Source organism: Chelonia mydas, chromosome 11 (genome assembly GCF_015237465.2).
Source record: "Chelonia mydas isolate rCheMyd1 chromosome 11, rCheMyd1.pri.v2, whole genome shotgun sequence".
Lineage (NCBI taxonomy): Eukaryota > Metazoa > Chordata > Testudines > Cheloniidae > Chelonia > Chelonia mydas.
The window spans coordinates 59,058,595-59,073,567 of record NC_051251.2 but is presented as its reverse complement, the minus strand read 5'-3'; the positions used below and the strand labels follow the sequence as shown (position 1 = coordinate 59,073,567).

At 44.6% G+C, this 14,973-nt stretch overlaps 1 protein-coding gene across 1 annotated transcript; it reads right to left on the bottom strand.

Annotated features, from left to right (window-relative positions):
• Window positions 1–9,966: 9,966 nt before the first annotated feature.
• Window positions 9,967–14,328, bottom strand: FZD7 (frizzled class receptor 7). Its single transcript, XM_037912821.2, has one exon. It carries the CDS (start codon window positions 13,555–13,557, stop codon window positions 11,875–11,877), a length of 1,683 nt encoding a protein of 560 aa, XP_037768749.1. The 5' UTR covers window positions 13,558–14,328; the 3' UTR covers window positions 9,967–11,874.
• Window positions 14,329–14,973: the final 645 nt, after the last annotated feature.

Genomic DNA, 14,973 nt, shown 5'->3' with positions numbered 1-14,973 from the left:
GTGTCTTTTTCCTTCTCCACTCTCCCTCCATCGCTTGCAACATGCAGCCTCCACCCCAGTATTTCCAGCCAACCCTCCCCTTCCCATCTCACTAAGCCATTAGCTATTTAGAACTCATTAGCACAGAAAAACTTGCTCCTTTCTGTCCAGTGCCCTCCACTGCTGCATACACATCACAGGTAGCAGCTGGCCAGAGGCTTGCATGCTTCCTTGGTTATATAGGCTGAGCTGGTCACTGAGCCAGGCCCCATGCCCTCATTACATGAGCACCCGCAGCTGGGCCCCTTTCCCCCACTCTGGTCAGGACTCTTCAGCCATGCCCCAGCCCACCCAGTCAGAAGTTTACGTTTAGCTGCGACTCCACATCCTGGAAAGCCACTAAGCTTCTCTCTCCCTGGCCTGAGCTCCTCCAACCCCTCTCCCTTTGCCCTACCACCCATCCTAATTTATCCTCTTGTGCCTACTCCTCTCTCTCCTTGCTGCAGCACCAAATCGCTCTTCTTCACCACCCCCCCACTCTGCCCCAAATCTCTCCTCCCTTCCTGCACTCCCAGTACTGCTCCCCCACACACCCACATTCCCTCTCACTGCTCTGATTCCCCACTCCTCCAGTATTCCCTAGCTCTGCACCAAAAGACTGTAAGGATCTAAAAATGTTATGAGCTCCTCATGTTTAGGGGGCTGCATATCAGGAACCCCTTGAGCTTAAGCATACTTAGTTCTATTTTTCAGGAAATAGGACTATAATATCCTAACTGTCCTTCATCTGCCCTCTAGTTAATTAATGGTAATTGATTAATCAGTGCTGGCACTTGCGTATAATAATCCCCCAGGCAGAAAAGTAGCAATATGTCAATCAATCATTCTCACCTATCTACGTGGAGCATATGTAATTTATTATCTTTCAAAAAATAGTTTCAGTTCCTTCTAATCCCACTGCACAAATTAGCAGGGCACATTTCCCAAAAAGTGTGGAGGGAAAAACCTTAACAGAGACAGATAGTAGCAACCGATCATTTTCAGATTTCTGCCAAATTTACAATGCACGGGTGTAGCTCAGTTTCAGTGACCACAGCGTGTAGTCTAAACAGGTCTGAAGAAAAGCTCTGTGTAAACTCGAAAGCTTCTCTCTCTCACCAACAGAAGTTAGTCCAGTAAAAGATATTACTTCACCCCCCTTGTCTGTCTTATTTAAATGTCATGACTTAACTATTTCACTGCTGATCATTTAGCAGAAACACCCAGTGAATTGTTTTTTCACTGTGGATGAATGTACTATTGTGTCCTGTCCCTTTATGAATATGCTAGCTTTCTGACTGGCTGATTTTATTTTTAGTCAATGGTCAGCCAACCAGCAATCTGACTGACGGTTGGCTCAGATCTGGCTTAACTATAGTTATTTTGCCCTACTTGGTATCACACAGCATAACAGCAATTTGTACAACAACCCAAAGGGAGAGAGGCAGGAGATACCATGTGATAGTAACAACCATCATCTGAAGCGGTCCACAGAAACTGCTCTGAAATGAAGGGAACATTCCATACAAAATTATACAAAGTACCTGTGGTGGGAAGAGGAGGAACACCTCTGCCTTTCATTTCTTTAGGTTAGGAAGACCCAACTTAATCACAAGTCTCCACTTTGACACGAGCATTTGACTATTCCCCCACAGAACATAAGTGCATGTTCATTTCTCAGCAAAGCCTACTCTTTATTATTAAGAATTATTTGTGGTATGGTAGCACTTAGAGGCCCCATTGTGCGGAGCACTATTCCTGTAAATGGAAAGAGAGAGTCTGTGCCCCAAAGAGCTTACATCCTAAATAAACAAAGCAGAAGGGAAACAGAGGCTTGAAGTGAATTGCAGATCCCTGACAGCCAGGCATAGAACGCAGGTCTCCATACTCCCAGGCCAGTACCCTATTCACTGGACCATACTGCCTCTGTTACTAATACAATGATTATTTATGCAGTGGTATATTTAATGACAAATAAAATGGACTGGCTCCTACTAAAGAAGCTCACAGTCTAAATAAGCCTTAATACAGCCAGGGATGGCATGACAAAAGGCGGGAGACAGGGTATGAGAGTGCAAGGGTTATAATAACAAAAGATCATCTTCTATCCTTATTTTTATTTATCCATCTTGTTAATTTCTCTTAATATTTTTAATTAATTAAATATATTTAAGTTTGAGGACAGTGGCCAAATGCTCGACTGAAAGTTGATTTTGTTAAGGGAACTATGAATTTGATTTACATAAGTAGAAAAATACTAGACAGAAACATTGAAATAACACTTTTAAATCCCTGAGGTTGTTCTGTTTGTCCCCATTTTGTGTGTTCCTGAGTGTTTTTAATCAAGATTTTTTAACTCTGTCCCTCAGATCTTTTTAAACTGAGGAGAACAAGCAGAGCAGAGTTAAGACACACTGGCAAAAACCACAAGGAGCAGTGAAGACAAGAAAACCGAAAGTCAGTGTTCCTTAGCACTTATATAAAGCTTTACATCTTCAAAGCACGGCACAAATATTCACACATCTATCCATCTATGCAGATAGGTGATTCCTTACTGAAGAAAGGGTTTCTTTCCAATAGTAAATGCAAAATGTGGATCCGGACATGGACTTCAAATTCCCTAGAATTCAGATCCAGGATTTTGTTTTAGCCTCTCACAGAAGTAGAAACCAGCCATGGAATTTGAAACAGGATTCTGAACCCACCCTCCTTCTGTAGTGCAGAAGTATTCAGGACAAGGGCACTGCTTAGTAGCAATAGGTTACTTAGTATAGACCAAATTTTGCCTTCAGCTACTTGTGCCTAAGTCCTGTTGACTTCATGCGAGTTGTTTGTGCGTATCCAACGGCTGAATTACTGTCCATAGACAAGAGAATGTGTAAGAAAAGCAAAGAGTAAATCCTCTCCAGAATGGCTTTCTATCCATTCACATAATGCCACTCAGTTTCAGACTGGTATGTGTAGTTGTTTAAGGGTGTCAAATGACATCCATTTTACTGGCTGTTGGCCCCAGTGGAATGCTGCTTAGCACAGCTCATAAAGTAAGGACGGGAAATACTGCCTCAAACGTCTACATTTCTCTGTTAATTAAAAGAGAGACGGGGAGAGAGAGAGAGAGAGAGAGAGGCATTGCAAGTAAGAAATGCTCTTTTCATCATGGATTAAATACAAAAGATTGCATCTCTACGTTTACTTTTTTTCCTTTCTAAAATCTGACTCTCCATTTGAATAATCAAAGCTGGCTTTGAAGTAGTGCGCACACACAAAAAAATCTTTTTTTCCTTAAAAATAGCCCTATAGATATATATACATATCACAGCCTTTCATTCCTTTTATTCCTTTTCATTTTTTGCGAGAATGTGAAAGTTCTGAGCAAACCAAAGCTCACACAGGCACCACAACAAACACAGGGAGTGGGATTCAGACACATATTGCAATTAACACCAGTGTTTAATTAGCAGGCATCTGCGCTGGGCATGGGCCTTTTGATTTTGCCTTTTTTGCTGAGTTTTTGATCTTAGATTTACCTACAATTGTACCTCTCTCAGCTGCTATGCTTTTAAAAAAATACTCTATGGGAAAGTTTTGGAAGGGGGCCCATGTCAGACACTTGATCTGGTTCCTGGTTTACGCAAACATTTGGGAAGCAGTTCACTTTGACTGTCTTCAGTAGAAATTCTATTTTTTAAAAAGGTAGCTTTTTGTCCATCAACATGCTCTGATGTATTTGTAAAAAAAAAAAAGGTAAATTATTGACAAGAAAAGTAAATTCTGATGGAGCTGTGTGGGTGGTGTACATGTCTCGCTGCAAAGAGATTTAGTAAGGCAACGTGGAAAACTTTTACCTCAGGCAGCCTAGATTTCTCTGTATTTTAGGTCACAAATGAAAGAAGTGTCACCGTCTCAACTTGGTTCTTACTGGACATTTTCCTGCCTCGACAAACTGCCACCTAATTTACCTACTTGCCAGCTCTACTGAGGAGAAAACCAGAGGGCAGAGAAAGGTGTGTGTTTCAGGTTATGGTAACATTTGCACTGCACAATTAACTGTGGTGAGGCACCCCATGACAGCACAGTTCTCCAACACAGTTACAATATAGCAGTGTAGTCAGGCCCTAACTGGATTTAAGAATTGGGCTGAAGCCTTGGACATCTCCAGTGCTTTTTACTGGATCTAAACACATAATATGGTTAAGTCTTGTTCAAATGCAAGCTGGAACTTAGGGCTTGTCTACGTGAAGCAGCAATGCACACTAGAGGGGTGTGATTTCTAAAATGTATGCTGACTGGCTCATGTAGGACCTGCTGGCACAAACTAAAACTTCTCTAGTGCACATAAATATACAGTACAGCACTACATTAATGCAGACTATGGAACTTTTAGTTCATGCCATCAGCATCTATATTGGCCAGTTATTATGTGACACACTGGTGTGCTTTAGAAATCACAGTCCTTTAGTATGCATTGGTTTTTGGTTAGGTATAGACAAGCCCTAAGTTTTAAGAATACTGAGGAACAACAGTGTATAGTCGAGTCCATTGATTATGTAGTACAGAGATGACCTAAGATTGGGGTGAACTGGAAGAGCTGTGTATATCTCTAAATATATATAGCACCCGCACACATGTCCAAATATTTATCTCAGTTACTGAAATACATGGTTTAAGTGAGGGCAGAAATTAGCCCATTATGTTTGACCTCTAGTGGAGTACTTTGTGCCTCTTATTCGCACGCATGGTACAGTTCAGGATACTTCTCTGATTACTTTGCAATAGCTTAGGTTTCTTTACCCTCTAGTACCTCATATTTGAAACCTGGCTTGGGTGACACTGCTGTGAAGTTATGTGGTCAGTCCTGCCTAACATACATAACTTATGAGAAAAATACAAATAATTAATTCCCATTGGAGGTCTTAATTTAGCTGTCTCTGGAATTGGGCCTATTCACACAATGCAGCCACTGAGCAGACATCTATCAATGATACTTAAATGGCTCGTTACCATTGGATTTGATTTCCTCACAATCTTTAATGTCCTGACAACATACTTAGGAGGTAGAGAATTCAATTATCCCCATTTTGCAGATGGGAAACTGAAGTACAGATAGGCTAAGGGCGAGATTTGCAAAGGTATTTAGGCACCTAAAGATGCAGAGTTAGATGCTTAACTCCCTGGTGTTTAGGTACTTATGAAAATCCCACTGGGCACCTCTCTGCATCTTTAGGTGCCTAAATACCATTGCAAATTTGGCCCTAAGTGATTTGCCCAACACCACACAGGAAGTCTGGGGCACAGCAGGGAATTAAACCCAAGTCTCCAGCTAGTGCCCTAACTGCTGGACCATCCTCCCTCTGTTTGAGTTTGACATCAACTTTGTTCTACAAAAATATCCCTGTTGACCTTGAGCTTTTATTAAAGCACCTAACTCTGATCATATGAGAAAAACAGACATTTGGAAATAACCATAGCCCATTATATACACTGACAAGGGCACTGCTCCTCTCCTGTTTCTTTGTGGGTCATGGCAGCTGGTTCCAAGCCCCTCTGCAGAGCAGGGGTTGGAGGAGGACTGTATCCCTTTCCTAGGTGCCATTCTACCCCTGGGATCCACAATTGTTACTAGCAATGTTTTAGCCTGGTTACACCACATAGTTATTTCTGAGAGCCATGCAGCCGAAGCCTTATTGTATAGACTATTCCCCTGTGTAGTATACACTGTCTTTCCAGCTACATTTGTAACAATAACATGCTTAAGCAAAGCTGAATCTTGTTACAACCAAGCCAAATTGTGACCTGGTTTGGCCAGTCCTCATGAACATGGTGTTGCTAGCAAAGTTCCCCTGACTAACCTGGAGAGAGATTTTTACAATTATAGTTAAAACTCTAGGCCCTCCCTACTCCAGCTTTTCATCCATATGTTTCCGGACATGGTTTAGCTGGTCAGAGTGGAGAGGATCAAGCTATGTTAGAACAGTGTTCATGTCTGCCATAGTTTAGACAGAGCTCTGTTTGGCTGCAACCATGGTGACACTATGTTTAGGCATGTTTTTTAAACAGTTGGAAAGCCACCTTAGAGTTGACCTGTACAGCAGCGTGGTTCTAAGACGTCTGTCCAAACTAATCAGGAAAACCCTGCTAGCAACAACCTTTGAACGTGGTTGGAGCGCTCACAATTCTGCTCCCGTTGCAAAATAGTAAACATGTGAGAATGCTGAGCCCTGATGTGTTTGTTTTCCTTTTATAGTTTGGATATTGTGTTAGTTGAAATTTGTCACTTTTAAGGGGGCATTTGGGAGCTTGCCCTAAACTGTATTTGTTTTTTTTCCCTCCTGTATTATCTTATACAGTATCAGAGCTGCCAAAACCATGCATTTATGTGGGCATGAAACAATTGTCCTGGTTTATACCCTCCTGTATTATCTTATACAGAATCAGAGCTGCCAAAACCATGCACTTTTGTGGGCATGAAACAATTATCCTGGTTTATACAGAGCAGTCTCTTTGGCACTATTCTACCTCAGTGAGCAGTCATAATGCTGAAAGGGTGCCTTAAAGCCTTCCCTTCAGATTCTTCTTTCCTCTCCAAGCAACAGATTGAATTTTTGTCAGCCAGATTCAGGGTTTTAAATAATAGGAGTAGATGGCAAATGTGAGGAGCATACTGTATACAACGTAGATACAAAGGTCTGAAAGGAAGTGAGGATGATCTACAGAAAGTGACAGCTACTCAGCATATAAGCTAGCACTTTTGATTTTAAACTCATGAGAAAGTATAAAAAATGTTTATTGTTGCCAGTTGCCGAGTACAAAGTTGTGTGGTTTTCACTGACATGCAAACCTGTTGGCTGTGGCTGAAGTACTGAAAGACAGGGTATTCCATTAACAAATATAAAACTGGGGTAGTATAAAAGCACTTATTTACCTGTAGACAGATATATACACACACACACACGCAGATGCCGCTGGCTGTGGGATTCAAAAATGCTGTAGGCCTTCCACTTTACCAGCACTTTAGGCAAGTTCTTTCTTATTCAAAGCAGCACCGGTGTACTGTCTGAATATTCAAGGACATAATGTTTTGCATTTGTCATGAAAAGGGGGGGAAATGAATTGATCTTAATACAGTTTGGGTAAAAACATAAATGGCCATACTGGGTCAGACCAATGGTCCCTCTAGCCCAGTATCTGGTCTTCTGAAAGTGGCCAATGCCAGTTGTTTCAGAGAGAATGAAGAGTACAGGGTAATTATTGAGTGATCCATCCCATCCTCCAGTCCCAGCATATGGCAGTCAGAGGCTTAGGGACACCCAGATCAGGGGTTGCATCCCTGATCATCTTGACTAATAGCCTTTGATGAACCTATACCCTATGAAACTTGTTCAGTAAAACCAGTCATTGCTAAGATTCATGTGTAGTGGAGTGCTCTATATCTAAAAATACCTCTGATCTTTAGTAATGATAATCATTACTTGCCACAGTCTTGTGAGGTGAGAATTCCTGCCTACATGAGAACTGAAGGTGAAAAGTGTAAAATATCTGAAATTTCTGTTAAAATTGAGAAAATATTAATTGAAAGTTGGTACTAGAGATCAATGTGGATTTTCTTTTTGTGATTAGCAAAGGTCTATTCCCCCCCTCCATGTCTTCAGGATTGCTTCACAAAATATCAAACTTTTAAAATTGCTTTAATTCCATCAAAGAAGGTAGGGCCAGTGTGATATCAGGCAGTGGTAACATGCTAGTGTAACCTGCTCTTCCCAAAGAGATTACAAGGTACGGTGGTAACATTTTTGCTCCAACAATCCAGGTACCATCGTTGCTTGCAAGTGTGATAGTTGTTTCTACTACAAAACAAATTCTGTCCTGGTATGAGTCATATCTGCTTACAAGTTAATACAAATTGCTCCCTTTTACACACATGTTGAATTTGGCCTAAAGTTTCAGATTAAATTTAGGAGAATAGCTGATTAGAGTTTAGTATAAGTGGTTTCAAATACAGAAGTATTTTTTAATAAGGTATATCCAGTCAAATAACTGCTTTAGTATTAACGGTTTCAGGAGAGAATCACCAAGTTTTTCTTTTCAGGAAGATGCTCACAAAGTTGTTACTCTGTGCTTGTCTCTGGTATAAATAAAAAGCCTTTCTTTGAAGTTCTTTCTTCTAGTTCCTGGGCAAAGAAAACTATTGTACCTAACTGCAGTTTCATATTTGAGTAACAACTTTTAAAGGTTGACCAGTCCTACTCATCACCTAGGGTGAAGAGCAGAGGAATAGGGAGACTGTTTAGGTATTCAGCCTGTTTAAATTGAGTGTTTAGCTGTTTGACACATTACGTATTAATTGCAGATTTTGCACCAGAGCTATGAAAACAGAGTATGGCTTAGGCATCATTCATAAGATTGCTAATGAGTCCCTATTCTTTGAAAGTTCTTACTGCTTCAGCCACTACAGACGGTAAAGTGATGGATTTATGGGAACAAAATGTTTATAGAAAGGTTCAGGTTTCCTAAGTGAACAGAGTAAAAGCACTCTCAGCAGTTACCAATGATCATCATGTCCTAGGAACAGTTTGAAGAGGTCTAACTTGACTTGTAGTAGGAAGCAAAGAAAATCTGATAGAAATGAATGGTTTTGGTGAACAGTTAGTGGTGTTTTAAAATCATAAAGGTGTCTTTTGTAGAGCAGCATAAATGGGCTTGCTTGCTCTGAAGGTGACCTGACACCACATTTTATGCATCTTAAATGCAAAATTTTTTAAAACGTTTGAGAGTACAATGTTCAGATCAGAAAGTGTCCTAAAAGAATGGTGCATCCATTGTTCCTAAGCGTCAGTGAATAAGGCCCTGTGGGGCCAGGAGTTTTGGCCAGGCCTCCTAGTAAAATCTGGGAGTACAAGATCAGTCCACATCATGAGATGGCTGTGGCCATGTATAAACTCAATATATTAACACCCCGCCCCCCACAAAAAACCCTCCCCAAGCCTGTAACAACAAAGAGACCCACAAACCTAATTTAAGAACTGGGCTTACCAAAATCTCATCCTAGAAGCTGAAAAGTGAAGTTGAACAGAGTAAGTCAGAAGACAGATAAATCCAAATATTACTTTGTCACTAATACTTAAGCAGATCTGTTGCTAAACAAAGTTCTGTGATTGTAAAATCTGTCTGGATTTGGAATCTGTCATATCACTTTGCCAGTGGAGCTCATACAGTTAGGGATCTGCAGAGTTCAATTTAGTGAAAATAAGTGATAGTTTATGCATGAGATGTTTGGTCTTGTCAACTTTCAGATTACTATGCTAAAATATCCCCACCCTCTCAAAAACCCCCACCTCCATCTGCTGCCTAGACTATTAAAAAATTAAAGCAACTTCACCCCAACAGACTAGGAAAAACAAAAACCAGGCACAGTCGCAGGGGCTTGAGGAGAATAAGACCCTCCTCCACTTCCATTAGGAAAGCTATTTAAAAATGGCTTTTTTTCTCCCAGTGACCATTAGAAGAATTTCAATTCTTACTTGATCAAGAAATACCTTAAAACATTAGTCAAGCTACATCTTAGCAAGGGTGTGGCACTTTTCAGTCATAGATCTCAGTGTGTAAGGGGTGGGAAAGTATTATCATCCCCATTTTACAGTCAAGGGGAGATCCAGGAATAAACATTAGGCATGGCTGGGATATAAGCACCACAAGGAGTTCAGGAAGGGCAAACGCATTTAAACCAATAGCCTGAAAAAACTGGATCTTTCTTCTATTGCTAGAAGTCACAGTACATCAGAAATAATACTTTGGAGCCCTGAATTTCAGATCTCTTGTGTATTTATCTACTTTACCTCCCTCCCAACCGCCAAAACAAGGCCTAATTGGAGTGGTGGAGCTTGTTTTCTCTCTCTCCCCTCTCCTCCAATATACAGAATACATAAAATTAGTCTAGAGAAAGAAACTTTATATTTAAAAAAGAAAAATCAATTTATTTAGTGATCTGTACATGTGATGAAGTGTGGCCTCATTCAGGCCTTCCAAAACTAAACAAAAAAATCAAGTAAAAATGTATAAATACATATATATTTTCTTACAAAATGTGACATTTACAAAATATACATACTGCACTTGTCTTACAGTTTTTCATGTGCACATCATAAAAGGCAAAACAAATCCTATGAGTTTGGGATCAGATGTACTGGAGGATTTGACTGATGCGATATTTCCTTCTCCCCCAGCCCAAGCTACTGTAATGCCCACTAGACAAAAAACAGTCTGTTCTCCTCACCCTGAATGGTTTTTAAAATTTCATTTCAGATATCTGCTCTTCATTATAAGCAGCAATTACATACTTAGGGGGGGGGAAGTTAGGGGGCAGAGCTTGTTAAAAATCCTTAATTCCCTGATTAGTCTTTAGGCAAAAATAAAAGTCAAACTCTTTAGATCATAAAGCTAAAAAGTAGTATTTCAGATATAAAATTATGAAAGTCAACCTAAACATTTAACACATAAATGTAACATGATAGAAAAGTTTGAAAGAATAAGTCACTGGTCACATATCAAAAGGAATATGAAGGACTGTGAAGTGAAGTTTAATTTCTTGTTATTCAGTTTCCCTCCTCTGACAGAGTTTCAGATACGATTACTGGGAACTTAAGTCTTTGTACTTCTGTTCAGAAAGTACCTAAAACAAGGTGACCAGTTCCATCTTAAAAAACAGCACTGCACCATTGTTTGTTACTGTGCTATTTAGGGAATTAGAGGACAAGGCAAATTGGCACTTCATGGTCTAAACTATTCTCTCCCCCCCCCACCCCAATCACTTTGCTTTTTTAGTGTACCCTAGAGCAATCCAAACATAAACAGCAAAGAAATAAGGCTTATGGGAAGGAAGAGAAAAATTTTATATACTTATCTTACATATCTGAATGCAGTGTGTTTTGTCAGGTGTTCTGAATTAAGCTTGTTTAACAAAAAGTCTGGCATTTCTTTTAGCTAGGACAGAAACCCATATTGGACAGTGTATGAAAACAGCCTGCCGCCTCCTTTTTCATAAAAAATAATGTTTATCGACCTGTGCTGGTCACATCCAAGATTGAATTTTAACGACTTCTTTTTGTGAGTTTGCCCATAAAAACCGGTCTCATGCTTATGCCTTTCCCCAGAGAAAACACTTTTGTTTCCTCTTTGTCTCCTATAACAAAGGCAGGGGTGGGGTGGGGGGGAACGTTTGGCTGAAAAGCAACAAGTCCTGTCTTTTTAGAGTGTTAAATAGCAACTCCCTCCTTCAAAGTAGCAAGGTTCCCCCCACCCAAGTTAGGATTCGCTTTGATAAGTGATCGTTAGATATAAAAGCAACCCCCTCTCTATGACAGAATATGGGACGCTCAACAGCATGTGATTATAATTGGTCGCTTCTTTTAAAATACTCACGTGATTACTCTGGGTTTGAATGAGAAGACAGTAAAATAGGACTCAGGAAATTAAACCAATGTCGGCTGCAATCTGACCCCCACCGAAGTAAACTATGATTTGACCACTTCTTGAGTCAAAGTTTCATTGGTCCACACTTTACATCGGTCACAGCACAGCGAATCCAGCTTAACCTTTTGCCCAGAAACTATAGGAATCATTTTTTTAAAAAGGGAACTTCCTGCAGGGAAAGAGCTCCCCACCAGCAATCTGAGAAGGGTACTTACTCTGCGCTTTTCAACTTGGCTGGCAAGAAAGCCACCAAGTCACTGTCTGAGGATTTTGTCTTCAGCAAGGCAGAGCTGGGAGACCTCTCCCAGTCCTTCAAGAGTCACTCTAGTGTCTGTGTGGCTCTTCCAGACGCACCAGCAGCCGGCATCAGGGAAGAGGAGCAAGGTCTCATCATACCGCGGTCTCCCCTTTGCTGCCGCTGCTGAGTCTGTGGTAGAAGCGCCGCCAGGACTGGAGGGTTTTGCCGGACCAGATCCAGAAGCCGGTGGTGATGCCCACGATCATGGTCATGAGATACTTGATCATGAAGACGGTGAAGTCCGGGCTCATGGGGGCGAAGTGGCCGGGGCAGGGCACGGCGTAGCTCTTGCAGGTCTGCAGCAGCCAGGTCCTCTCCCAGGTCTGGCGGAAGGCCTGCTCGTAGAAGTAGCAGGCGATGACGATGGTGGCGGGCACGGTGTAGAGGACGCTGAAGACCCCGATCCTCACCATCAGCTTCTCCAGCTTCTCCGTCTTGGTGCCGTCGTGCTTCATGATGGTGCGGATGCGGAAGAGGGAGACGAAGCCGGCCAGCAGGAAGGAGGTGCCGATGAAGAGGTAGACGAAGAGTGGGGCCAGCACGAAGCCCCGCAGCGAGTCCACGCTGGAGAGGCCCACGTAGCAGACCCCGCTCAGCACGTCCCCGTCCACCTGCCCCATGGCCAGGATGGTGATGGTCTTGACGGCCGGCACGGCCCAGGCGGCCAGGTGGAAGTACTGGGAGTTGGCCTCGATGGCCTCGTGGCCCCACTTCATGCCGGCGGCCAGGAACCAGGTGAGGGACAGGATCACCCACCAGATGGAGCTGGCCATGCCGAAGAAGTAGAGGATCATGAAGAGGATGGTGCAGCCCTCCTTCTTGGTGCCCTGCGCCACGGTGCGGTAGCCGTCCTCCGAGAAGCGCTCCAGGCACACCGCCCGCTCCTCCAGCAGGAAGCCGGCCACGTGGGCCACGGCCACCATGAAGTAGCATCCCGAGAGGAAGATGATGGGCCGCTCCGGGTAGCTGAAGCGACGCATGTCCACCAGGTAGGTCAGCACGGTGAAGAGGGTGGAGGCGCAGCACAGCACCGACCAGACGCCCACCCACAGCCGGGCGAACCGCACCTCCTCCTCCTTGAAGTACATCAGCCCGTGGGGGCGGCCGGGCTCGCAGGGCGCCCCGCAGTCCCGCTCCCCCAGGAAGCGGTAGCCCAGGTAAGGGGGCACCTGGAGCTGCCGGGGGCAGGAGAAGGCGAAGCCGGCGTGGGGCGGCGGCGGGGTGAGCAGGCCGGGCAGGTAGGGGGTGGGGTAGGCGGTGGGGCCGCCGGCCCCTCCTCGGCCGGGGGTCTCCGAGGTGTTCTGGCCCACGCAGATCTCGCCCGCGCCGTGCACGGGGAAGTTCTCGCAGCGCAGGCGCTCGGGCCACTGGAAGCCGAACTTGTTCATGAGCGCCTCGCAGCCCTGGCGGGCCCGCTCGCACAGGGAGCGGCAGGGCGGGATGGCCTGCTCCAGCACCGTGCACACCGGCGCGTACATGGAGCACAGGAAGAACTTGAGCTCGGCCGAGCACTGCACCTTGACCAGCGGGTAGAACTGGTGCACCTCCAGCCCGGCGTCCTCCTGGTTGGTGTGGCCCAGCAGGTTGGGCAGGATGGTCTGGTTGTAGGCGATGTCGGTGCACAGCGGGATAGAGATGGGCTGGCAGAAGCCGTGGTCCGGCACCGAGATGCCCTTCTCGCCGTGGTACTGTTGGGCCGCCGAGCCCGCCGGCACCCCCAGCAGGGCGCCCAGGAGGGCGGCCAGGCCCAGAGAGGCAGCCGCTGTGGACCACATCGCCGCGGCAGCTGGAGAGAGCAGAGGCGCGGGGAGCCCTTCAGAGCCGAGCGGCGGTCTGCGGCCAGTACATCAGGGGCCCCGGGAAGCCAGCGGGGGAGGGTCACGCGGAGACAGGAGGAGGAGGGTGCGGACGGATCGCTGCTAAACCAGCTCTGTGAGCCCTTGGCAGCCGCTGGAGAATCCTCCTTCAGTCCCAGCCGCACGTCTGCCGTCTTCCCTGGGTCCAGCGAGTCTGTTCCCCCAGCCCAGCCCCGACCAGGCAGGGTCGCCCCACACGCGAAGTTTCCTGAGATGCGGGGGCGGGGGGGGGGGAGAGAGACAAAACACCCACAAACCTAGGCAAAGTCTTTCGCCCGCTCCGCGGAACGTCCCGTGGCGGCGGCAACTCGCTGGCTCCGCTCCCCGCCTGGCTGCTCAGCCCTAAAGCCTGGGATTTAGGTTACAGTTAAACGGATTATTACTTCGCCCGACTGATCCGTGTATTTTACTGGGGGGCTTAAATAACTTTTAAAATCCAATTACTGCGCGATCCTCCCTCCGGCTCCAACGGTTTCCCCTCTAGACTCCTAGTCAGTTGGCAGGGCCGCCGAAACGCGCCGCGCGGCCGCGGGCAGAGTCCGAGGCAAGGATACAGCAGCCAAAGGAACCTTTCCTCTAGCGAGCGACTCCTGTCCTGTAGAACACAAAAAAGATACATATATGTCTGAGGATTCCACGGAGCCCCGCCCCTTCTCCATTCACAAACCGCACAGCAGGCGGGGCTTAGAACCTCAGCTCCTGCCAATTGCAGCTTCTGTTGGCTCCAGAGCTCTGCTCAGAATTGGTTAGAACAGATTAAAGGGGTGTGGGGAAGAGGGAGGGCGAGGAGGAGTCTGCACTGCGATGGGAGGGATCTCAGTTGAAAAGTTGAGAAAAACTTTCCCCCCACCTGTTAAGGGGGTATGGGGTAGTGGCGAAGGCGGATGGGGTGTGGGAGAACTGTGCCTGAAAAGATCTGCCTTTTCCCTCCCAGAAACATATTTATTTATTTACTTATTGTGAATACCAGGCGCCCTCAGCCAATTCTGTCTGGGATTGCTGAGCTGAAAGGTTGAGTGGGAGAAGGATTCAGAGATTGTGCTCAGGGTGGCCTTAATAAACTAAAATTAAGTAATTTGCACAGGCTTTGAAAATGTAAAAGAGCTAAATAAATGCCAAGAATTATTAAAATGGAAAAACAAGCAACATCCTCTTCACATTTATGGAGTAAATGGATGGCTTTGTTGGGATTTGTAATGTGTATGTGATTATTATTATTATTATTTTTTATGGGGGATCAGATTTATCACTATATAAAGCTTTATTATTCTTGCTGGGAAAAGAAATGAATTTGTGATGAGGCTATAATCTTTAGATAGAGTTTAAGGCAATTTT

Excerpts from the sequence above, each read along its gene's own strand:
- FZD7 (XM_037912821.2), bottom strand. The coding sequence starts at position 13,557 with ATGTGGTCCACAGCGGCTGCCTCTCTGGGCCTGGCCGCCCTCCTGGGC.